General features: G+C 36.7%; 1 protein-coding gene across 1 annotated transcript; it reads left to right on the top strand.

The window, feature by feature from the left end:
• Positions 1-636: 636 nt before the first annotated feature.
• On the top strand, positions 637-26,399 carry KCTD9 (potassium channel tetramerization domain containing 9). The gene is made up of 12 exons (XM_019714875.3): positions 637-883; positions 8,736-8,857; positions 10,762-10,805; positions 14,112-14,208; positions 14,813-14,871; positions 15,073-15,201; positions 18,208-18,275; positions 18,363-18,458; positions 19,171-19,320; positions 23,142-23,247; positions 23,947-24,080; positions 24,471-26,399. The coding sequence occupies exons 1-12, from the start codon at positions 836-838 to the stop codon at positions 24,585-24,587; spliced, it is 1,170 nt and encodes a 389-aa protein (XP_019570434.1). The 5' UTR covers positions 637-835; the 3' UTR covers positions 24,588-26,399.
• Positions 26,400-26,648: the final 249 nt, after the last annotated feature.

Raw genomic sequence — 26,648 nt, 5'->3', positions numbered from 1 at the left:
GGCTTCGAGGACTCTGGGAGAAGCCATTGCTAGTTGTGGGTGCGCACTGACCAGAGAGATCAGCTGCGAACCTGTGTCCACAGGGACTATTTTCCGTGAGAGTTCCGCGTAGGAACCCCTTCGGTTGGCACTTTGAAACCGCCTCCCGTCTTTCGATTGGATGCTGCAAACTTCGAAAAGAATCATTTGACCAATCCTGATAGAACGACGGGATGGCTCTAACCCAATCAGCCATCCATACGGCAGCCGTTCCCTCTGTGGGTTGAGCGATTGGATGGGACGCAGCCGGGAGTTGACAACTGGTGTGGGTCACTTCTATCGCTCCACCTCCTTCCCTCAAACCCTGCCTCCGCCTGCAGAGGAGCTCTACCTGGTATTGGGTTTGCGCCTGCTCAGTAACGCTTTGAGCCCGCCGTTGGGCTCCAGGTTCTGCTCTGATTGGCTGATAACCCTTCTCGTCTGCCAGACTGCAGCCTCTCTTCCCTCCCTCCACCTGGGTGGGTTAGTATGAGCCCACCCAATGCAGGGTGCTGATTGGTTGAATTCTGGCCGATGCTGCCGGTTGATTGGTGGAGCTTAGAGTCACTCTGGGAGAGGTGGGGGAAGGGCTCCAGGATGACTGAGGAGCCCAGGGGCGGGGTGGACAGGAGGACCGGCCAACCCTGGGGTGTGGGACGGAAAGTGCGTGCGTGTGTGTGTCTGTAAGAGAAGGAAGGTGGCGAAGGGAGGAGATTTCGAGTGGGAGGAGGGAGGGGAAGGGCGGGAGAAGAGAAAGGGGGGAGGAAAGCCAGGTGGGAGGGTGGCGACTCACTCAGGACCCAGTGGGGGCATCGCGATGAGGCGGGTGACCCTGTTTCTTAATGGCAGCCCCAAGAATGGAAAGGTAAGGGGGTCCGGAGGAGGCGAAGAGGGCCTCGCTGCTGGGGGCGTGGGCAGTGGAGTGCGGAGCGGGCTCGCAGGGCAGAGGGCTGAAGTTGGGGAGAGGGGCCGGGAGGTGGACGTGCGCCGGTGTGGGGTGCGTTTAGAAGGTGAACATCGGGTCCCCGCGGCTTCCTCCCAACCCCGGGATTTGTAGCTGGAGCCTCTTCTTTGACTCCTAGTCACCCCAGGAACTAGCGCAGGTCAGCTTGTGCTTGATCTTTACAAGTCCAGGTAAGGGGCGGGAAGAATGCAGGTTACGGAGGGCCGCTGTCACCTGATCGCTTGGTACTGAGCGCTCTTCCCACCTCCTCCCGGAAGACCCCACTGCCCCCCTCCGCTGACTACCGAGGCCGCTTATTTCCACCTTCGTGCTGACTAATGCTCTGCTCCAGAAAAGTGGTGGAAACAACTAAGGCATGTAAGGTTGACCGCGTAAAAATTAAACTCTTTATCAGTGGATAAATGAAATATTCTTCTGGGTCGCATAGAGGATTGAAAATTAGGGACATGAGGTCCCCGCCTCTTAGGTGCCCCAAGCCCCGCCGCCACGAAACTTCTGTACTCTGTTATTTCGCCTTATTTTAGCTCCTTAGAGGACTGTGACCATAGGCCAAAATGGATTGATTTGACATTACTCCGTGTTGTGTGAGGCCTTTGTTCAGGGTGTGGTATTAAATATTTTTCCAACGCCAGAACAAGCCAAAATGAATCCTGCTGCTTCTCAGCTTCTTGCCCCACCCATGAAAGTTGTTGGGCTTCTTTGGAAAATTTGACTGTTCAAGGCAGACATTTATGGTGTGGCTAAATGACATCTACAAGTAACTAAGCATTAGAGTCTAAGGTAAAGGTCAGTTGGCCTCACTGTATTATTTGCTAGAATGCTTTGTCTTCTGCATATTTTGAAAATATTGTAAATTTCTAAATAGTGTAATTGTGCCACGGTATAAAACATGGTTTCCCAACTATTCTGCAATTTTGAGTAAACATGTTCTAAAAATCTGAACCACAGTGTAGTTTGTTGACTACAATTTTGTGTTCTTCTGCTTTTAGATATTTAAGACCAATATAAAACAGAACTGGCATAAATTCAAGTTTTGGGGTTTTTTATAAATGCTGCCTAAAAATATGCTTAGCAAGATTTACATGACTTCTGATCATATTAACTTTTTCTTTCTCTACCTGTTTTGTCTGTTAACTACTACTCACAACCTAAAAGTTACAGTTACTGAAAGATTTAGTATATCCAAAGTTATAATTGTAATATGTTCTCAAACCAGACCTCTGATTGACCTTTTCCCAACATCTCTGCTATGTTATTCCATGAAAGACAAAATGTTTAGACCCAGTCATAAATATTTAACTGTGCTATAAATCTCTTCTGAAACCGCTGAATTTTGTTCTTGCCAAAGATTGTCTCTTTAGTCTTGCCATAGTATCTTTAATAAAAATTTTAAAGCTAGTTTTGATGAGGTTAGATTTTTAGAGAATCTCAGAAGATTGGAAAAAACACATCTCAAATAAAGATAAGTATGTTTATGTTACAAAGATCCATAAAGCCCAAACTGGAGAATACTAGTATGATTCAATATTAAAAATAAGGCATGCCAGAATCCTTACTACTCAACTGGAAAACATATTCTATGCCAAAGTTGTCAGTGTTTTCTCTCCCTTCAGCTGATTAAAATATATATTTAAAATATATATATATATATATATATATATATATATATATATATATATATTAGAATTACTCTTATTTGAAAAAAAAGCAGAATAATAACAGCCTACATTTTAATATAAATAAAGTGATTCTAGTTATCCAGAATGGCATAATCATGACATTGATGTTCATGAAGAACATGATGGAACAAAGCACACCTGTGAAATAGAGTTTTATTTCCCATCCGTCAGTTGGAATATCTGTGTCACTTCCATTATCTCTTTATTTACCTAGCTTCAATTTTTGTTTCCTGGTCATAAGAATAATGTCTGGTTTTTCAAATTTCCCTCCTGTAAAGCTTAACCAGTGGTTGCCAGACTGGGCCATGAAGCCTTGGGTCCGAGAGGCAGAGTCACTGCAGGAGACATCTGCTCACTGTGACGTTTCTGTGTAACTAATGAATAAACAATCAAGTGTAATTAGTGAATGATTTGAGGTAGGAGAGAGGGCTGTGCATTCTTTAAAACAGTGAGATGGTACACCACAAAGGCTTGACAAGGGGATCCAGAGGAGTTTCAGAAGAAATATTACACCTTTGATATACTCGTGTATCTTTTCACTTAAAATTATAAAATATTGAAACTTGATTGTTTTCCAACCTGGAAAGACAGAGGTGCTTTCAATCACTGAAAGTATCAGCTGGTCCCAAGTCTTCTCAGAGAATGGGCGGATTCTTCGCTGGTTGGTTCACTTTGGCATGTTGTGAGGTGTTGAAGCTTATAAGTGCCAGATTAAGATTAGTATTATCCAGTTTTAACTAAATTAACCCTTACCAAAATGTCAAGTAGCTTTAAAAGATTCCTTCAAAGAATCTGCGGATTGAAGACAATATTAATTAAACAAAGTAAGCAATGAGAAAAATGGCTGAGCTGTCACTTCCCCAATATAAACTATGAGATTTTTGAAAAATTGTTGGATCTCTTTGAATCTGAGAAGTCAAAAAGTACCATATTTTAAAGACCGTTTGAAGTCCTGTTTAATAAATGCTACCGTGTTTCCCCGAAAATAAGACCTTCCCTGAAAATAAGGCCTACCCCGAAAATAAGCCCCAGTCAACGTCAGCCAGACAGATGCATTTAGTATGTTACGACAATGTTCCAGAAGAAGATGACATGACTGTATTTGAATAAATTTAGATTGTTGTACATGAAAAAAAAGACATCCCTGAAAATACACCCTAATGAGCCTTTTGGAGCAAAAATTAATATAAGACCTGGTCTTATTTTCAGGGAAATACGGTATAAGACCCAGTCTTATTTTCAGGAAAACATGGTATTAACAATAAACTGCTCCCTAAGTTCATACTATTTTTCTTTGAAATAATAGTCAGTGATAGGTCATCACTGGCTGCTATTTGATAGCCACGTCATCCCAATTAGCAAGACATTTAGAAATAGTATCCAATACATGAAAATAAACAGTGTCAGAATTTTTTTCCCTTTTTAAAAAAAAAAAGTTTAAAGTCAATTTTGTATTTGGCAGAATTGCACTGGATTTAATGAGAAATATTTAGGGACTTTTTACTGGGTCACTCAAATATAAGTCAATAAAAGTCCTCATATCATTTAGGAAATCATATTCTCTTAGTTTTAATTTGAATTTTTAAAAATTGCTCCAGAAGAGTCACTTATGCTTGAACCTTTGTCCTTTCTCAGAATTCCCATTGTTCTCTTTTTACTATTTCCTGTAATCGGTGGTATTAAGGAATTTGAAATGAGGACTCAGACATCTGAATGTAGTGAGTGGGCTCTAAGCAACCTGATGTCTTTTCAATGTTTTTGTACATCTTGAACATAAGTTGTTTTTTTTTTTACTTCAGAATATTCAATAATGAGCGGTGCAAAGCATAGGCCTTTTATGTACCTTATTCATTCATTCAGCCAACACTTAGGGATTACCATCGTTGTATGAGGAAGCATGCCAGGCACTGCAGACTTAGTGGATATGCAATAGATCTTAATTCTGTATTGATGTTTATAGTCGTGGTCCAAGAAATAACTGTTTTCTCCTGGCTTTGATATTAGCTCAGACATGTGCTGTCGATATTAAATATCGAGATTCGAACCAACTATAGTGTTAGATTTGAAGAAAGGTGAAAATCTATGTGAACCCTTGCCAATTGAAATCTAAACATTAATAAGAACCTTGTGAGGGCTTGCTGTTCAAGTTAAATGGTTTTAAAATATATTTGATGAATTAATAATTAATAATATTCCTTATTATTAAGGAATATTAATATGCATAAAAATTAAAAGGAAAATAATATAACAAATGTCAGTAAGACTGCCACACAACCCAAGAAATAGCCTATTACCAATAATTTAATGTGCTCATCCACTTTCCTCTCCCCCCGCCTCTCCCACTTTCATGAATTTTGTATTTTTCTTTGCCATGTTTTTTTTTTTCCTTAATAGTAGTGTTGTTACTTATGTATGTATAACTAAACTATATTTTTTGTTTTGTCAGTTTGGGAACATATATTCTAAATTAGTATCATCAAGTAGTTTTTTTGGACTTGCTTTTTTCATTCAAAATAATATTTCTAAGATTCCATCCATTATGATAGTTTATTCATTTTCACTGCTTTATAACACTCCATTATATAAACATACTATCACAATTTATCCATTATCCTGTCACTGGACATCTGGGTTATTTTCTTTATAGTGCGCTATTAAATTAACAATGCTCTGTGAATATTCATACATATATATGTATGTATCCTGGTACAAACGTGCGAACATTTTTCTAGGGCCGTGGTTCACAAACTTTAGCATGCATTGGAATTACCAGGAAGAACTGAGAAAACACATTGCTGGACCCCAGCCCCAGAGCTTCAGTCAGTAGGGCTGGGGTGGGACTAGGAATTTGAATTTCTAACATATTTCCAGGTTAATATTTCCATAGTTCCAGGCTGCCTGTCTGGGCACCACACTTTTGAGAACCACTGCTTCTATATATGCAAGTTATAATTATTGGTGGTTAGAGTATGTGAGTGTTTAATATTACAAAACAGTGCCAAATTAGTTTTCAAAGTCATTGCATTAATTTATATCCCACCAGCATTGCATAAACCTTCCACATCTCTTTCAACACTTGGTATTGATCCACATTCTCTTCTGCACTTGGTATTTTCATACTTTTTAATTTTTAATATTTCAATATTTGCCTTCTTGATCTAGAGTTAGTTATGTCACCTTTTTTAGGAATGAAATAATTTTAATTTTTTAAATGTATTAAGCTGAAAGCATAAGTAGAGTAAATTGAGTTCTACATTGAGTAGAATTCCTATTGTGCTTTGATCGCCCTGAGAATTGCAAAAAATAGGTTTTTTTCCTATCTTATAATGAAATTTGACTTCAGTGGGGAAGAAAGATGGTAACTACTCAGCCCTCCATATAAAAACAGACAGGTTTTGAGTTGGACCCTTATCACTTGCTGTGTGTTGCTATGGCATGCTCAAGCCTAACAGAATTAAAATAGATATTTCTTTGTTCTTCATTTTACTCTGCTCTTTGGAAAAGCGCTGTCCAGCAGAACTTTCTGTGTTGGTGGAAATATTCCATATCTGCGCTGTTCAACATGGTAACCACTAGCTAATGTGGCTTTTGAGCACTGAAATATGGCTACTATAACTGATGTAACTTTTAATGAATTTTAATAGGTTAAAATTTAAATAGCCTCTTCTAGCTAGTGGCTTCCAAATTGGACAGGGTATTTTTAAAACAGGTGGGTGGCCTTTATTTTCATTAGGAAACAACTGACCCACACACAAAAAATCAAGGCAATTATATAGAAGTAGAAAACCGATTATAATTTGGTGTATTTTTGAAAAATAAGTCATAAAATGTTATGTTTTAATACTTAATTAAATGCAAGTGCATAATATAGATAGATACATTAAATTTGCATCCATATGACATGGCCAACTGACTGAGAGAAGTGAAAAGAGTGCTGGGAAGACAGTCGATGTTAGGCTAAATAAAGCCATGTAGAGATGGACAAGATGCAGAGATACCTAAGAGGAGAAAGATCTAGAACATTCTTAGTGTAATAACTATGACAAGAATGTTGACGTTGGAAAGGAGGATTTTCTTACCTTCCACCCATAGCACTTTTCAGGCTGGGAAACTTGTTTTGCATTTGCTTGAGTCAATCTCTTGCTCCTTTTCATTTTTGACTCTTCTGTTTTCTCTCTTCAGACCCTCGGCCTTAGCCCAACCAGGTTTGCTATACCTAATGCCTCATGTACTTTATTTCTCTTCTTTTTCTCCCAGAAGCGTGTATCTGCAATAAAGCGTTAGAATTCCAGGCTCTGTTACAGAAGTGAAGAATGATAGGAAATACGGGGGATACATTTTATTCATACTTTTATCATTAATGTGTCTGCTGTGTGTAAGACACTGTGCCAAGTGCTTTGCCTTTTTTTTGTGTGTGTGGAAAAATACATAACATAAAAGTTAACATTTTAGCCATTTTTAAGTGTACAATTCATTAGTGTTAAGTACATTCACAATGTGTGTAACCTCAGCACTATTTATTTCCAAAACATTTTCATCATCCCAAGCAGAAATTCTACCCATTAAGCAATGACTCTCCATTTCCCGCTCTATCCTGGTAACCTGTATTCTACTTTGTCTCTACGAATTGACTGTTCTAATTACCTCAGATAAGTGGAATCATACAATGTTTGTCCTTTTACGTGTCTGGTTTATTTTGCTTAGCATAATATTTTCAGGACTTATCGATATTGTAACGTGTATCAGAAAGCCACTGCTTTTTATAGCTGAATAATATTCCATTGTAGATACATACCACATTTTATTTATGCATTACGGACACTGGGTTGTGCATTATTTTAACAATCATCCTAATTTCTTTTAAATCATGCTTGCTTACAATCCTTCCCCAAATGCCCAAGCCTGCAACACTTCTCTGGCTTTTTATTATCCTTATGATCCAAGAGAACACAGTTGGAATCTGAGAACTTGGCTATTGGAAGATTGCATGCTTCTTTACTAGCGCATAACTCCCTCCCTACCCCTTTATTCACTTCATTTATTTAACTAAAAATTCCGTGTTTACTATATTCCAGTAACTGGCGAACAAAGGACCAGCCCTGGTTCTCATTTCATGTGGTACATTTATCCAGTATCCTGTGGGAAGTGAATTGGCTGTAAATGCTTCATGTTCATTCAGCTCTTCACCTACTTTTTATTCATAACTTTCAGAAATCCTAACTGATAATGGTCCAACTGTACAACTCAGCCACTGGGAACCCATAGTTACAGTTAGGGCTGGAGCAAGGAATTCATAACATGTACAAATTCTCAACCCCCTACCTAAGCATTACATACACCTTGCACATGTCAGACTGCCTGATTGAAAGCAGGACAGATCAAACCCAGCTGTTTGCCATATTTAGAATATTAGCTAAAATCTGGCTTTTATAAAGTAAGTAGTTACTGAAGAATTAAATGAGGTGGGAAGTAGTTACCTTTCATATGGTAGTTTATGTAATAAATGTTATAATAAACAGCAGTAAGGCATTCCTATTTTAAAAATAAATCATTCCTATAACAAAAGAAGAATGTAAAAACTTCATAAAGACTTAGTAGGTCTTGGGCACTTCGTAGAGCTCTCACCGTGCATTAACTCATTCCATCCTCATGACAGCCTTCAGATGGAAGTGTGACTGTTTTCTTCATTTCTAGGTAAAGCAACAGAAGCATAAAGAGGTTAAATAATTTGTCTCGAGTCGACAGCCAGCTAGAAATGTTAGAATCTAAATTCAAATGTGGGTCTGCCTGCCTTCAGAGCTGGAACACTATTTAACATGCCTTAAGATGTAGATTGTTTTTAGTCAGAGATGATTTCTGATTCTCTAAATCTAGATTTCAGCAGTATTAGGCACTAAGTAAATATTTGAGTCATAGAAGAAAAAGGAACATTGTTAAGAATCTCTCAGAATCTCCTTTTACATGATAATGGCTGGAGCATGATTGTTTGGTCCTGTTTTTAGTATGGTGGTTTATAATTTGTGAGTGATGAAATTCATTATATAAATGTTCATATTAATCTGGTGTGTTTACAGGTGGTTGCTGTATATGGAACTTTATCTGATTTGCTTTCTGTGGCCAGCAGTAAACTTGGCATAAAAGCCACTAGTGTGTATAATGGGAAAGGCGGACTGATTGATGATATTGCTTTGATCAGGTAAACTTTATTTTTTATAAGCTATCTACAGAGTGCTCTTTGCTGCTGGGTGCTATGCTGTTTCCCTGAAGCAGTAGTTTAATCACTGTTAAGAGTTCAGGATTTTGGCAAGTGATTGCCTAAAATTTGCTCTTTGGAATTTAAATCATTTGGACTGAGGATATATTGATCAGATAGAAAACCTTCAGTACATTCCAATATATCAGTAGTCTCTCTGCATAATTCATATATCGCTATGAGAAATTTCTTCTTTATGTTACTAGAGATGGATCTAATAGATGCATTTTTTAATGTCAGAAATCTAATTGATCTCTTATTTTTATATGCTATTGCTTATTGTCCAACTGATTTCCTAAGAATGCTCTGAATTTTATAAACATTACAGAGACCTACTTTGGTGAAAATTTGCTAAATGTTATAGAGTTTTAAGTAGAGTTAACTCCTCAGTGATCCATAATAGTGGTTTTCGGTTTGTTTGTGTTTGGGTTTTGATTTTTAAATCTCCAAGGCAGATTTATCTCTTTAAAACCAGTGTCTAGTTCACCTGATTCCATCCTCATAGGATCACAGAATTTTGGAGCAGGAAGAGGCTTAACAAAGAAGATGGGAAGGGAACACAAATTAAGTTTTGACTCTGTGCCAGTTATGTTGTATCTGCTTTGCCCACATTACCTCATTTACCTGGCAAGACATGGGGTTTTTTAAATTGATGAAGTAAAGATGTGGATGCTCTAAATTACAACAATATACAAAGTTTAATTTTCATTTAAATCCAGGTCAGAATGACCTTTTAAATAATATACTGCCTTTGAAGTTAATCACTTTAGTCCCTTCATTTTATAAATGAGGAAACAAACTATCATAAACATCTAAGAAGTTAAATGACTTGTCCAGGTCATACAGTTTAGTAGTTGATTTTGATTTTTGTTAATGAGAACAAAAGAAATTTTCCTACTAGTCTTAAAAAGTTAACTGTCATGGTAGGCAAATAGTAAAAACTATAAAAGATACAGATTTAAAAATCTAAATAAATTAGGAGAATTTCTTAGTTTTCCATTATCTATCTTCCAGCCTCTTTCAGTTTTTATGGATAATTGAGTCACATTGTTGAATGATTTACATCAAACTAAATTTCTCCTTAACACACACAGACTCTACTGAGAAAAATTCAGTGTGTTCCTGGGATGTCTTACAGGAAAGAAAAATTTCTGCCACATAGAAGGTCATAACTGAAGCCTTCCAAACTTATGTACCTGTTTAATAATTTGTGGTTCACCAAACAATCTTTGATAGTTTATTTATACTAATGGTGGGATGGGTTGGGTCCGGGGAGGAGGATATACACTGACAATCCAGAATTTCAGATTATGGGCAATCATTTACATTTGGGGGTGTGGAGGATGTATAATGGATGAGTGTTTACAACAGTTACTTGCAATTTTATTCTTCCTAGATTAAATATGAAATTTTGCTCATTTCCAAAGCACAAAGCAGCTCATGATTTGAGAGAAAACCTTAATTATTTAGGGTTACAGGATTAAAGTAAAAACTGAGGAGTTTGTTACGGCTTTAATCATCTCATCTCCTTTGAGCACAACAAAAACAGTACATTTTTCAATTGATTAAAAAAGCTGAATTCCCATAATTTGTATAGTGGGTTTTATTTTGTTTCTTTTCCATTTCAAAAGAACTTTCATGTGCAGGATCATATTTGAATTTAAATCCAAAGACAGTGGCAGCAGAGGTTGTTAAGCAAAGAAAGCACTGGAAACTTAGTCAACTTTGCAATACAGGTAGATAGCAAAACCTATCTTTTACATAATTCTAAGAAATAGTTCCTTTAGTCAACAGATAATGTGATTTCTGGATTTTGATGGTAGCTTTTTAAATTTTGATTTCCCTAGGGATGATGATGTTTTGTTTGTGTGTGAAGGAGAACCATTCATTGGTAAGTCACTTCCTTAAAATCCAATTTTATTTGCCAAAATAAGAAAGATCAAATGACAAGTATTTTACATGGCCTAACATTAAAAAGCATCTTGTTGTAGTATTCAGATCTTCATACCTTTTTGGATTCTACAAGGGGTGTGTGTGTTAAATTTTAAATATGAATTATCTGATATTTTATATGGATACCTCATTTTTTACATGCCTTTAAAATGCTCTATATCTCTACATATTCAATAGATATGACATGACAGAGTAGTTTTCATTTTAGAGACTACAGTCGATTTGCTTTGGAATTTTTTCTTTAATAGTAGTTGTCTCAATTTCTCTAAGCATTATGTTACGATTTTTAAGCTTGTATTACTGCATAAGTAATGTTTGGCAGACATTCACAATGGTCAAATCAAATCATTCAAAAATTACTTGGTATCAAACCCCACATACACACACTGCCCTTTGATTCGGAAGAAACCTTCTACAATTGTGTAAGGCTAATTAAAGATAGTAAATATTCTTTAATGAATATTTGATACATTTAGTTCCGCAGACTTACACCCTGACTATTGAAATATTTTTTTAAGCCAGGACAGTAATTGTATTTGGTGAGGGGAAGTAGTTCTCAGGATCATCACACTGGCAGTTGCCAGCTCTGGAGTGAGTGCCTTCTCGTCTCTGTCTTTACTTGTGAGCAAAAACATTTTTCTGATCTTTTATCTATCAGCCTAATGGAGTAGTTGGTGGGCAGTGGTCACTTAGTTGATTCATTGCATACATACAAAACAGCATTAATTAACATTTATTTTTGTTTTATCCTTATGAACTCCTAGAGTGTAAAATATTTGGTATATTATCATCCTCTGCGTTAATCAATTCCTAGATTACCCTACTTTTGGCCAGTGGAAACCTCTTCGTGGTGTAACCTCTTCGTGGTGTCCTTTTAATACAACCTCATTCGTTTTTTTATAGCTTCCTTACTACCTGGAATAACAAGGTGTTCATCTTATACTTCTCCTGTCCTAGACCCTGATGAATGTGTTTTCAAAGAAGCCTTGATTTCTTATTGTGGGAAATGTCATTTCAAGACACAGTCTGGGTGCTAGGGAGGCTCAGTTATTGGGTTCATCGTTGTTATTAGGCTTTTTGGTGCACAGAGTTGGAAAACCAGAGATAAAATTTATGTATAATATACAGTATATTTTATGATGTAAAGCTTTATATAACATAATATATACATAGCCTATCTCCTGGGTTCATACTAATACTTCAGGTTTATAATCACAATTATAAGATTTTTACTTAACTTCTATCTTACATCTCCTTTCTTCCATATCAGTTATCCTGATTTTGAGGAGCAAAGGGAAGTATAGAATTATAATATTACATAATTGCTCATTTACTTCGTCCCACACAAAACAAACATAAAAGTGTCAGAGTAACAATCCAATGCTTTTAATACCAATGATTACTAAAGACAGGTAAACATTTTTTGTGTATGTTCATTGCTTTCTTCCCTTACTTACAAAATAATTGTATTGTTTCTACATTGTCAGAATATATGCCACTATATGCTATATGCTCCCCCTTTAAACTATTTTTAGTTTTACTCCTTCAGGTGTATTTAATGTTTACCTCCAATCTTTATGTTGATGCCTCCAAGTGATTGTCTGAAACTTGTTCTCTAGGAGATTCCAAACAAAGAACTTGTGAGAACAGTGCTCTCTGACACCTGGCGTGTTAATAACAGTTTGTGGCTTCTATACTCAAAAGTCAGTTTGGCTGGATATAAAATCATGTCAAAACTTAAATTGTAAACTTTAATGTTTATTGTATATCAATTATTCTTTAATGAAGCAGTTAAAAAACACTTGGTCCACATTTTCTTTCTTTAAATGTCTTAAATATGTTACTCTGTTTTATTCTGTCATAAAATGTTGGTATTGAAAAAATCTGATCTTTCATAAGTTATTTTTCCTAAGTCACCCAAAGGCTTAGTCTCTTCCCTTAAAAAACTGTGATTTTTAGTAGACTCTGGGTGTTCTGGGTTGATTCTTTCAAATATATGATGGACCTTTTCAGTATGTAGTTTCAAATTTTTTTTTTTTTTAAATTTCAGAAAAGTTTTCTTGAAGCTTCACTTATGTATTTATTTAGTTCCCTTGCTTTGATATTCTTCTTCCAGGACTCTTATTGTATGTATGTTGGATCTTCTACACTTATATAATATATTTGAAATTGTCTGTTAAATCCTTTTAATTTCTTTTTGATTTTTAAAGCTTTCCTCTTTTGCATCTTTTATTTCTTAAAGCATTATCTGTTGTGTTTATTTACTCCAATGTCTTCTAGTTTAATCTTCATTTCCAAAATTGTTTTTATTTCCAATTGTCTCTGGAGTTCTCTCACCTTATATTTGAATTTTGTAATTCTGGTTTATGTTATTCTTTTATACCTTGAATTATTTACTTGGAATATTAGATTATAGTTTTAAATCTATTTTGTGGGCATTTCTTTCTGGCACATTTTCATTGTCTATAGGGATGTTCTTTTTCTTATGTATTTTTTTCTTATATTAAAAAGTTTATATGGGATTTGACCTCAGACTTTTCCTGTTGCTCATTTTTATGTGGAATTAGTTTTCCTTAACTTGAGAAGGGAAGGCTGACTTAAGAAATTTTTTCTAATTTCATGGCCCTAGAGTTCCCTTTTCTGTAGTTTTTGTAACATGTTAAAAACTATGGAACTCACCTTCTGACATATTCTGGTTCTCTCAGATTATTTTGACTTTTGTCTGTAGTGCTTTTTCTTTTGTCTCTGTTGTCTTTGTTCTGTTCAACTTGGATTCTTTTCCCAATATTTTAGCCCCACTATGTGGCTTTGTCCTGGAAGAGAGTTTTGGCTGGTGGATTTTGAGCATTCATTTCCAGCCTCGTCAGATCTTACTGCAAACTACTTGCATCACTGATAGCTAGGGTGGGCATACCCCTCCCACTATCAGTCAGCATTTCTCAAATGGACTTCCCCAGCTTTGAAGTGCGTATTAATGGATTCCTTTGGAATGCTTAGATTCATCACATATTCTGTTGTTTCTCTCAGCTTCTTCCTTCAAAGATGCTAATACCATGCTGCTCTTCTAGCTGTGCTGGTGGGAATACCTTATCACCTAGTTTTGTTTTAGATGCTGTCTATGGGTATGGGTTTTACTGTCCGAGCAGCTCTGGTATGCTTTTATGTGTGTTTTTAGTTTTAAAAATTATGCTATCCCCAAAGCCCCAATCTAAATGCATTTATTATTTCCTACATGTCTTTCTAGATCCTCAGACAGATTCTAAACAACCTGAAGGATTGTCAGGATCTCACACAGACTGGCTAACCTTAAATGTTGGAGGGCGGTACTTTACAACTACACGGTAGGTGTGTGTGCATGTATGTGCACATGTGTTGGGGGGCACTATGCACCGTTTGTTCTTTCCTTCAATTTGATGATTTCCTGAGGAGATATTGAAATGTTGCTTAAATATACTGTGTGATATGAAACCATTTTTTAGAAATCATTTTTTCAAGAGTAGAAAAATGGTTTACAAGTCATTCCAGAGAAAGCATGAAAAGCGTGAATTCAGTGATTTAGAACATGCTTTTCAGATATGGAGTCGTACATGTAACACAAGTAAAAAATGAACAATATTGAAATCCATAGGGACTACAACTGCTTATATTAAAGGGATAAGAATGTATGTTTAGATCAACAATATTGTGATATAATAGCTTGCTAGTGGATAGATTTGTTTTTAAATTAAAGAAAACCAAAACAATATGTAATCAAAGGAAGTGCCAGATTAGAAGGGATTTTGATAAATGGCAACTTATTGCACGTTTTTGTTTCCCAGCATCACTCCTACCAGGTTATAGCATGCATCTTTTTGAGAGAGCAGCTGGGATCAAGTATACTCTTGACTTAAATATGTTTGTTTATAAAGACAAATGGAGAAATCATTTTTTTCCCTGAATTCTTAGGAGCACTTTAGTGAATAAAGAACCTGACAGTATGCTGGCCCACATGTTTAAGGACAAAGGTGAGTGTAACACATTGTTTTCACATTTTGTGTGATCTATTTGTACCTGTATTGACTTTATAATTCCTGTCCTTCTGTACTTTTTAATATCAATATTTTTTACAAAAGTAAAAACTTATTGGTCTGTTATACAATATTTCTTACATAAATTTCTAACATTGTCTTTTGATTGGGGGACTTTCTTCATTTTAATGGTAACAGGTGTCTGGGGAAATAAGCAAGATCATAGAGGAGCTTTCTTAATTGACCGTAGTCCTGAGTACTTTGAACCCATTTTGAACTATTTGCGGCATGGACAGCTCATTGTAAATGATGGGATTAATTTATTGGGTGAGTTTTCAATATAATTCCTCGCATTTTTGTAAGCTTATAGTTTATATTACGTTTTCACTTGCTTAGTAACTTAGCATATTTTCATAAAGTGAAAGTATATCTAAATGTTTTTATATGTATAGTTGACCCTTGAACAACATGGGTTTGAACTTCATGGGTCCAGTTCAAACTGGACTGTAAATATACAGTCAGCCCTCCGTATCAGTGGGTTTCTCATTCTTGGACTCAACCAAACGCAAATCTAAAACAGCATTTTCAATCTGCAGTTTGAAATCCCTTGATGCAGAGGGCCATCTGTATGCATTGTTCTATGCCATTTTATATAAGGGACTTGAATATCCATGTATTTTTGTATCCGTGCGGGTCCTGGAACCAATCTCCCGCAGATTGTCGCACCCTGGTGATTCCCTGAGAACCCACTCCACCCAACCCACGCACCAGCCCAAACTTCTTTCAGCAGCTATTCCTCTCAAGCTGCCAGCCTCAGTTCACTATGCAGACTCTCCTAAAATATCTTAAAGGTCCCCAAGCCTCAAACAAGCAGCCTCTTACCTCAGCATGCCCTGTACCTCTTGCTAAGAGGCCTCTAGCACTAGTGGCAGCTGACCTCGGTGCGCAGCATAGCCTCTCTGAGCTGCCTCCAAGTCCAACACAGGCAGCTACCAACCGCAGATCACTTTGCAGTTTCTGCCAGATGGCCCCAGACCAGGCACAGGCAGCAACTGATCTGAGCCTGCACGAATGACCCTCCCAAGTGGCCCCAGAACCAACACACACAGTGACCAGATTCAGATCATACCAGAGCAACACCCACCCACCTCCACAAACGACACACACAAAGGATGGACTCAGCAGGCACCAGAGCCCCACTAAAGTAAATCCCACTCTTGGGGTCAGCCCCCACACATCAGCTCATCAGCTGTAATCACGGCCTGTCCTCACAACCAAACAGCCTGAGGGTCAATCCCACCCATTGACATGCCTATAGCAATCAAAGCTCCACTACAACAGGAAAGCACACACAACCTACACAAGGGACGTTCCTGAGCACCCAGCTCAAGTGACCAGGGAGACCGCACCAATGGGCTACACAGGACACCTACTACATAAGGCCACCCAGCCAAGACTGGGAGACATAGCAGATCTACCTAATACATAGAAATAAACACAGGCAGCCAAAGTGAAGGAACAGTGCAAAACTCCAGAAAAAGAACTAAACAAAATGGAGGCAAGCAATCTACATGCAGAGTTCAAAACACTATAAGGATGCTCGGTGCACTCGGGGAATATATAATACCAGTGAGCACCTTTAACAAAAAGATAGGAAACATAAAAAAGGAAATAGAAAACATAAAAAAGAACCAGTCAGAAATGAAGAATACATTAGATGGAATTAATAGCAGATGAAACAGAGAATCATATCAGCGATTTGGGAGACAATGTAGCAGAAAACACCTAATCAGAACAGCAAGAAGAAAAAAGAATCCAAAAAAAAGAAAAAAATGAGGATAGTTTAAGGGACCTCTGGGATAACCTCAAGTGTAACAATGTTTCCATCACAAGGGTACCCTAAGGAGAAGAGAGAGAGCAAAGGATTGAAAAACCTATTTGAAGATATAATGACTGAAAACTTTCCTTAACTGGAGAAGGAAATAGACATATGAGCCCAGGAAGTGCAGAGTCCCGAACAAAATGAGCCCAAAGAGGCCTACCTCAAAACACATCATAATTAAAATGCCAAATGTTAAAGACAGAGAATCTTAAAAGTAGCAAGAGAAAAGCAGTTTTACACACACACACACACACACACACACAGGAGCTCTGATAAGACTCTCAGCTGATTTCTCAACAGAACCTTTGTGGGACAGAAGGGATTGGCACAAACTGTTCAATGTGATGAAAAGCAAGGACCTACACCCAAGATTACCCAGCAAGGCTATCATTTAGAATCGAAGGACAGATAAAGAACTTCCCAGACAAGAAAAAGCTAAAGGAGTTCACCACCACCAAACCAGTTTTATAGAACTGGTAAACGGACTTCTTTAAGAAGAAGAAAAAAGTGTGCTGGTCATCAGTTGGCCTTTGTTTTGCAGTTGGAATATTGGAGGTGGAGTTGGGTTTTCCCGGAAAAGATCATAATCTTTTCCCCAAATAACTGCTGTGGTTTTCTATATTTACATTTGATCACCCTTAGTAGATTGGAACCATATTAAGGGCGGGATTGTCTCTTATTTTCTTTGTAATTCCTGAGTCCTGTTTTAAAAAGTAGACTCAGCCAGTAACAGTCTTTATTTTAAGGAAAATGGATCCCAAATTTATTCCCATGTACACTGATGAAAATATTTATTAACAGATATGAGATGGTATGGGTATTAAATCACTTAGAGAAGGTACAGATTTTTTTTTTTACCAAATTAATAAAAGTAAATGATAGATATAATCCCTCTTATCATTTAGAAATCTTTGTTTAATTGATTCTCCTATAAGAAAGTTTTCTGATTTACCCTTTTGACTTTTTGAAGTTACTTTTATTCATTTCTGTAATTTCCTGATTCAGTAAGTAAAAGATATTTGTGGCAAACCTATTCAGATCTGCTCCACTAAAAAAAGTCAATGAAATGTTAAGATTAGGTAAACTAATTATTTTTTATTGGATTCACAATCAAATCACTATTTAAATTATTTGAGGAATGTGTAATACTAGGATTTTATGCTTGTGGCCTATTTAAAAGTAATTTTCAAAAACGATTTTGAAATATGGAAGCCTTCTGAATGAATTCTAATTCATTACTTTCCCCTTTTTTTCTTTTGCTGAACATAAACTATTTGTTTTACAAATATCTTAAAAATATCATGTTATGTTCTAAAGATGAATTATTTTTCTTCTAGATTAATAGCCTGCTTGTTAAATTTCACTTTTATTATGAAAATTTAACATAAAGAATTCTATAAATATTAAAATGAATAGCTTTCTGTAAAGTCAAATCATCTTTATCATGATAGGTGTGTTAGAAGAAGCCAGATTTTTTGGTATTGACTCATTGATTGAACACCTGGAAGTGGCAATAAAGGTAAGGCCCTTTTGACATTAGCCAGTATTACATCTATTGTAGCTATCTCCCAAAATGCTTCACTGATTTCTGAATATCTTTTTCAAGAATTCTCAACCACCGGAGGATCATTCACCAATATCTCGAAAGGAATTTGTCCGATTTCTGCTAGCCACTCCAACCAAATCGGAATTGCGTTGCCAGGTAATTGAAGCCAACTTTTACATGACTTCTTGTGTCAGCAAATCTGTGAGTAAAGATTTACGTTCTCCTGGGACTTTTTTCTTTTTGGCCTCATTTCCCTTTTTCATGCAAGATACAGTTTAATTATGGGCCATAGCATTGATTTAATTCCGAAATGCTTAGCAAAAAGAGATGTAATAGCCTTCATTATTGTCTGATTATGCCTCATGTAGTAGCAGTTCTTGAGTAATGCATAGAAATTTTAGCAATTAAAATAAAAAGTCAATTGTTTATACAGTTATTTATGGCTAGTCAGTGGCAGATAATTTTACGTTTATGTTTTAAAGCATTAAAGGTTTTAAAAACCACAAAATTCACTTTTAAAAATAAAACTGTCTTGAATTACTGAATTAAAATAAATATAATCAGGTTTAACAAAAAATAGTACTCATCAACACATAGGAGCCCAACAGAGATCCCTCTTTAGAAGCTTCTGCATATAAATGAGATACAGCCAAGCTGCATTCTAATGTTAAGTGTAAATACTTTCTTTATTAGAACCGATTAAAGAAACTGATTTTATATCTAAGTTCCATTTGATAAAGCTTTGTAATAAACTACAAACGACTGAACTGCCAATTGCTTCTAAAAAACTTGGTGGTTAGCTATAGTAATTAAATTTAATACAACAGATGGTTTAAATATTGTGACAATTTGTGTTTTTTAATTTCAGGGTTTAAACTTCAGTGGTGCTGATCTTTCCCGTTTGGACCTTCGATACATTAACTTCAAAATGGCCAATTTAAGCCGCTGCAATCTTGCACATGCTAATCTCTGCTGTGCAAATCTTGAGCGAGCTGATCTCTCTGGATCAGTGCTTGATGTAAGAAAAATTTTTGGCTACATGAGAAAAAATAAATTTTTAGTCTATTGAACAGTCTCAAAGAGCAGAAATTATCTCTGTCTCTTGCTGGAGCTTTTACTTGAAAACTGGTAATTTTGTAAGTTGATAAAACTGTAGGTTCTGAAACTAAAATGGGTTGGTTTTATAACTTTAGCTCTCACTCTCTCTCTACATAGATATGTATATGTGTTTATGTGTGTGTGTAACAATCACCTCTGTTAATTTAGGGTTAGAGGATATATGCAGAACCAACAGTAAAATTTACTAACTTCTAACAAGTTTACGTTCCTAAAACCAAGGCCCATCTCTATATATGTCTATGTCTTGTGAATTAACAATACCTAATATAATACTTCCTTTTAGTAATCATTGAATACATGTGTATTGAATTTTATAATTTTGCAACCTATTTTTCCATGAAGTTTATAACAGATCTAGTAACAAAATCTGCCAACATACATTTCTGTTATTTTTATTCTCCTCGTTCTGTCTTATGATGAAGGATCGAGTTGGTAGCAAAACAAGCCAAAGATGAACAGCACAAAGAAAAGATTTAAAGGACCTGTCCTTTAAATATGAAATGTGAAGAGGCAGCTTGGTTGGTTTTTAAGGACAAAAACAAAAAAACAAAAAAGAGAGAGAGAAGACAGTCTGGATCATTCAATACAACTTGAGTTCTGTTTAATTACTAACTGTAAAGCTGAACCATATTTTCTTATCTATAAATACTTGTTCTACCCATATGGGATAACTGATGTGAAGGCCAAAATATATATATACATATACATATACATATACATATACATATACATATACATATACATATACATATACATATACATGTACATATATATTTGATAAACTGAAGTGCTAGAAAATTGTAAATTTAATTATTTATGGTAACAATGGTTTCCGTGGAAGTCACTGCCCAGAGTGACAGTCACAACTAATTGCTAATTGTGCTTGGCATTTGAAGCTGACTGCTGATGAAAAGCCCTGTGTATTGTAGTGTCCACAAAATACAATGTGTGCTAATCACTTTGCCCCCTGAGATGCACCTAATGGTCTGACCACTCTAGTTGAACTTCTCACCCAGTGTATCCCTCATGGGCTGATGGTTCCTTTTCATAGGACCCATCCAGCTGTGCTGTCAGCCAAGGTGGTCTCAGCTGCCATCACTGTAAGCTGTCCAGGTCTGTGCCATAGTACCTCTTCTGTCCCCGTGTGTTAGAGTGTTTCTTCTGTCTGCTCTGCCTGCCATTATTGGCCTTAGCCTGCTACATAGAAGCTAGTGTCATGATTCAGCTCTTAGGTATCCACTGTATATTCCTAGTCCAAGACTTACAGAATGGTAAGAGCTAGGAGGGCCGTTGATGACCCATCACTGTGTACGACCCTGCTGTTTTACTAAGAAACAAACCTAGAGACTCGCCCACGCCCAAAAGGCTAGTTGATGAGCAGAGCTGGAACTACACTCAAAAGCATCCGTTTTCTTTTCCTTAATGACTTTTTCACTTGGAAAATGTCAAACATATAAAAAATAGAATAGTAGAATGACTTCGCCTATACCTCAGTTACTCAGCTTCAAGAAATATCAGCACATAAGTGAATTTTATGTTGTCTGTACCAGATTATTTTGAAGCAATTCATTATTTCACCTATCAATACTTGTTTTTCTCTTAAAGCTAAAAGGACCATTTTAAAAACATAATCTTAATGCCATTAGCGTACTTAAAAAGTAACAGTAATAACCCAACTACTTTCATCAAAACCCATGCCCAACTCAGGCAGTAAGAGAGCACAGCTCTTACAGCAGCCGTGTTGTGAGTACTTGTACTAAGTAGCTGAGTTCTGAACTCTCTGTTGCTGACCTGCTTTACCATCGGATGAATAGAGGGTGAAGAGCTGTCTGGCTGAACACAGAAAACTGCACTGAATTTCTCACGTATTGGTTTCTTTGTGAGATTCCACAGTACAGCCTTGAGTATAGAGCAATACTTAGTTACTTACATAATTACCTTGGGGACTTTTGATAAGACACTTTGTTTTACCTGGGAGCATTACATAGAGAACCAGAGACATATATTTTCACCTATCAGCCTCCTGGCTTGTTATATTTTCAAGTACATAAAATCTAGGTATCTTTTAATTATTTTGGTCCTTCCAGGTGCTCATTATCCAACCTGTCAGTCTGAGCTTCTGTATTACCTTGTATTGATGTGCAGGCATAGATGGGAATGTGTGTGCATTTGTCAGTTATCTGGGATTTGAAGTGATCTGTAGCTTATCTCCCTTTCACTAGAACTGACTGTAGGGTGAATGAAATTGCACTTGTGAAAGAGGGAATTTTCTTGATAGGTATAGCCATACCATACATAACTCGATCAGCCTTAGGATTTTCGATTTCTTCACTGTTCTACTTATAACAACAACTGCAGTGATCATTGATATAGTGCCAACAGACTCACACACTTTAACATTCATCATCTACTTTGATGGTCCCAATTTGTGAAGGTCTAATGTGAATGTCACCCTTATAAACAGCTTCCTGCCTCATCTAGCAATTGTCAGAGTTCAGATCTGATGGCACTGAACCCTCTGAGATAAACTGACATAATTTAAAATTCCAATATACATTTTCTAGCTTTTTACTCTTTGTATTTTGCACGGGTTTGGGTAGTTAAGGATGACAATGTTCTCTAGCTATGGTTGATACAAAAAGACCTGATTAACAACGTGTTACTGTTTTGTAGCTAGCTGCTACCTTTCACAGCTGGCCTCGGTATTTTCACCTTGAAATGCTTGAACATCGAGAATTTCATTGATTGATTTTTACGGTAATAAGAAAGAGAAAATCCATCACCCAAACAAGTTTATGCCTTCCTCATCCATACATTTCAACTGTCAGCTGTCATGCCCAAGGCTGTTTATTTAAACAGAAACAAGGATGTCAGAGTTCTGTCTCCCCAATTTCATCCAAACTCTTACGTTTCATGGGAAATGGATATGCTGTTTCTAACTTTTGTTTCTTTTTAAACAGTTCTTTAAAGGAACTATTTCTTTAATTCCTATTGAGTTCAATTGGAAAAGTATTGTGAACAAAAAATAATTGATCATGAGTATACCGAATTGAGTTTTTCTTCCGTTTTCATTTTTTCTTTTATTCTGAGATGTTCTGAATTATAATTACAGCGGCTACAGAGTAAGAGAAAGAGACAGAACAGTTAGCCTGTTAATAGCTCTGACAAAAGACTCCTGTATATCTCATTCCTGTAAATCTGTTGGAATTCGGATTAATTTTCAGGTTTCTGACATTATCCTAAAGAGAGACTAGCCAGGATCCATAGAACACCAGGAGCCTCTGTTCCTTATTTACATGTGAATTTTCCAATCTGCTGCCCATGACGAATCCACAGGCGTGGACACTTCTTTCTTGTGTACTCTGCTGCACCTACCCCAGAGCCAGTCGCCCTCACCTTCTCCCACCTCCGTTGTCTACAGTGAATGTAAATCCTTTCAGAACAGCTTGCATCTCTCTTCCCCTTACTTGCTGTATAAAAACACTTGCAAAGTTGCTGACGATGGACATGCTGTCTTTCCTACCTGGCCGTGCCGCTGCTGGTTTAGACGCCATGCCCCAAGACTGGTCGTCTTTTGCTAGTACTGGCCTCGTAAACCCTTTCTTTTAAAAAGACTTTCAGCCATGGAAGTTAAAATGTTTAATAACTGTTTGAGCCAATTTTTTTCTTTCCAAACAAAAATATGAACCTTAAAACGTGGACTTTTCTCTTCTTTGCCAGTGTGCAAATCTCCAGGGAGTCAAGATGCTCTGTTCTAATGCCGAAGGGGCATCCCTGAAACAGTGTAATTTTGAAGATCCTTCTGGTCTTAAAGCCAATTTAGAAGGTGAGATTCTACCTATAATTACCTTTTCTAAGGTGAAAACATACCGTTAAGTAAAAAGCCCAGCAAAATAATTGTTACAGGTGAACCGTGATAACTCTAGGGGTATAGGTTTTTTCTGTGGTCATTGGACGATTGCACAGAGGTCAGTCATACTTTAGTCTCGGTCACTCTAATATTTAACGAGGCTTTAGTTGGAGAATTAAATACCAACATTTTAAACTTTCCACAGAACAGCATCCTTTTATACTGACCCAAAGTAAGAATTTCAGTTTGCACAAAGCAGGCAGTTGTTGTCATTTTTAGGCTTAGTGTTTTGTTTATGAATTCCTTATTGCTTTGTTGGGTCTGTGAAACTGGTCCCTTTGTTTACTTGTATTATTTAGAAGAGCTAGTACTTATCTTCCTTGTCATAAACTTATGGAGGTAGCTTATAAAAGTGCTAATTACCATAAGACCGAATTGAATTCCTCCCTCAAAAATAGAGACTAAAACATTCTTAATCCACAGTATAAGCAAACACATCATTAAACAGTCGATTCTTTATATATGTAAGTTGGTTGAGAGACAGATTTATACTTCAAAGTCATTTCCCAAAGGTAAAGGAGCCTGTCATTGTTCTCCATTAAGGCTTTCTGCGGTTTTTTTGAAGGTTGATGACTAAATACTTTTAAGTTCAACTAATCCCCAAGTCTGTTCTAGGTGCTAATCTGAAAGGTGTGGATATGGAAGGAAGTCAGATGACAGGAATTAACCTAAGAGTCGCTACCTTAAAAAATGCCAAGTTGAAGAACTGTAACCTGAGGGGAGCAACTCTGGCAGGCACTGATTTAGAGGTGAGTCACCAATTTGTGAAGAGTTTTTGTGCATCTAGAATCACTGAGTATCTCATGCAAAATTTACTGAAATCATAAACAAAGTAGCTGGCTGGTAAAAACTGCTGGGGGACACGTTGACATAGCTGGAGGGATATTTTATGTTCAGTTGCTTATTTAAACAAATTTGAATTCCAGAGCAGGATTCAGTTACCTGAGTCAGAGAGGCCAGTTTCAGATTGGAAGATTCATCCGACAGTCCATCCAAGTAGATTTCATTTCTCTCTTTTCCTTGGGTCTCTTAAGTAGACTATGTTCAGAACTCACACGCCCCGGGAATCATTCGGGGAAGGAACAGATCAAGCTTTAAATCTCTATATTAGTTCCATGAATATTGCTTTCGTCTTACAGAACTGCGACCTGTCTGGGTGTGACCTGCAAGAAGCCAATCTGAGAGGCTCCAACGTGAAGGGAGCCATATTTGAAGAGATGCTGACACCACTACACATGTCACAGAGCGTCAGATGAGGATGTTAGGGCTGGTGGAAGGGGCCCAAGATGGAAAATGGTTTCCTTATCACTTGTATTTCTCCACCCAGTCAGTTGTCTAGCAGAAATAACACTGGAGGGAAATTATTTTTAAAAAACAAAACATTTAGAGGATTATGCTTGTTCTCAGTGGTGCATACGGGAAAAAAAGGACTTTTTTTTTCCACATTCTGATTTTACCAGAGAAGCACATAGTCCGTAGATGTAGGGAAGCTGGATTACATAGCTGCCTTTTGAATGGAGTAGGGGGGTTTGTCTGGCTTTATGACCAGGGATAGTATCTATTATATTTGCTTTTAAATAGGCATGACATGGAAATACCATCTTGGTCTGAAATGCATTTGAGGATTTTAATTTATGATAAGCACAGCATATGCAATTATATTTATTGAATCTCTAGATGCATACGGATATTTAAATTGTTAAACTTTATGAAAATTTTGCAGAGGTTGTTCAGGTTTCTAAATAGCTTTAGTGATGCCTCCCCTACTTTACCTATCACACCGTGTGAATAAGGTGAGCTCAGGCTCTCCAAGGCTCTTTTCAGGTGATAGTGTTTATTTTTTAGAACAAAACATTAGCTAAATTAAAGAAATCCACCATTCTTGCTGATTGAGGCATAATGGAAGGAAAAACATCATTGTATATCTTTGTTGGCTGAAGTGACAGTGGAACTGTCCAGATAGAGGAAGAATTCACCTATAGCAACAACTTTGAAATGAGCATTCCTTAGAATTTCATTCTAAGCAAGTTCCACTCAATGCCAGACCAGGCAATTTTATTTATTTACACTACTAGCCTAGTTTCCTCCTATACAGTCAAAGCTAGCATAGGAAGATACTTCAAAACCAAAAAACCAGGGTGTGTTACTAATATTCATTTAATTCAATGTCCAAATAGTTTAAACAGGGCCAGCTTAGAAATAGATATTAGTCCCAATCCACTGCAGTCAAAGCTGTGAATGTGAATAGATAAGGCAAAATCATCTTTTAGAAGTCAACATAATTGCAGCTAAAACCCTACTGTGGTGAGTGAGGGGTTTTAAACCCATTTGATTATAGCCACAAAAAACCTTAAACAAAAGGAAAGGCATTTGGCTGATCCAAGATGTAATAGCAGTCAGTCAGCACCTGTGGTTCTTTTACTTGTATGTTCTCGTTTGGTTTTGTTTTAATAAACTTTAGCCTGATTTTCTTGAGTCATCACCTCTCGGCAGCAGCAGACATAGGGCCTGTACTTCCTTGCCAGTAACCGGGGTCCTTAATGTCTATCCAAGAGCAGGGATATAAGCTATGTCCAGATGGGTTCTGAATTCTCCAGACTCATCAATTTGAGGCAATGAATCATTAAAAACCACTTGTCTCCCCCGGAGGGTGACATGTCTTCAGTATTCACCTAGTTTATTCTTCTATGTACACATATGCAAAGTTTTCCTTACTGTAAAGGGCACAGATGCATCGTGGGAGGAGATCAGACCTTTACAGGTGAAGGAAAGCAACTTCAAAAATGAATTATTTTCTTTGCTTTATTATTTTTACCAAGACAGAGAAGTATTGTATTGAGAGATATCTATTTTCATAATCAATATGTGCCTAAATTATATTTAAATCATTTCACTCTACTATATTTTCAATAATTATAGAATGTGTTGTTCATCCACTTAAGGGTATCTCTGTAGACATAAACTAAAAATGCAAAAGAATCTGAAAGACCTAAACAGGGTATGCTTAGAAACTGCAGAGTTTGGATCTCATGTATACTGCATTAATAAACGATGTGAAATGTTGAAAAGGAGTTTCTTGTCTTGCTTTTGAAAAGCAGCCCTTTCCGTATTTTGCTTACATCTCTTCAATGTGTGTTGATGACTAACCCTGAGGGTCTGGGTAGAAAAAGAAATAATAGCATAACTCTATGGATTAGTCCTTTGAAAGTGCCATTAAAGTAAATTTATTTCTTTAAGCATGATTATTTTATGATCCTCTTCTTAAAATCCAGCAAGCTAACAACACGATGAAATCTCATTAATTCACAAAAAGAAAA

The sequence above is a fragment of the Rhinolophus sinicus genome, chromosome 15 (genome assembly GCF_057876585.1).
Source record: "Rhinolophus sinicus isolate RSI-liver-muscle chromosome 15, RSI-T2T, whole genome shotgun sequence".
In the NCBI taxonomy this organism is placed as follows: domain Eukaryota; kingdom Metazoa; phylum Chordata; class Mammalia; order Chiroptera; family Rhinolophidae; genus Rhinolophus; species Rhinolophus sinicus.
This window is presented reverse-complemented; position numbering and strand designations above follow the sequence as displayed.

Coding starts and splice junctions, on each gene's coding strand:
- KCTD9 (XM_019714875.3), top strand. CDS start 836: ATGAGGCGGGTGACCCTGTTTCTTAATGGCAGCCCCAAGAATGGAAAG. Junction 18,459..19,170: donor AATCGGAATTGCGTTGCCAG/GTAATTGAAGCC, acceptor TTTTAATTTCAG/GGTTTAAACTTCAGTGGTGC. Junction 23,248..23,946: donor TCTTAAAGCCAATTTAGAAG/GTGAGATTCTAC, acceptor AGTCTGTTCTAG/GTGCTAATCTGAAAGGTGTG.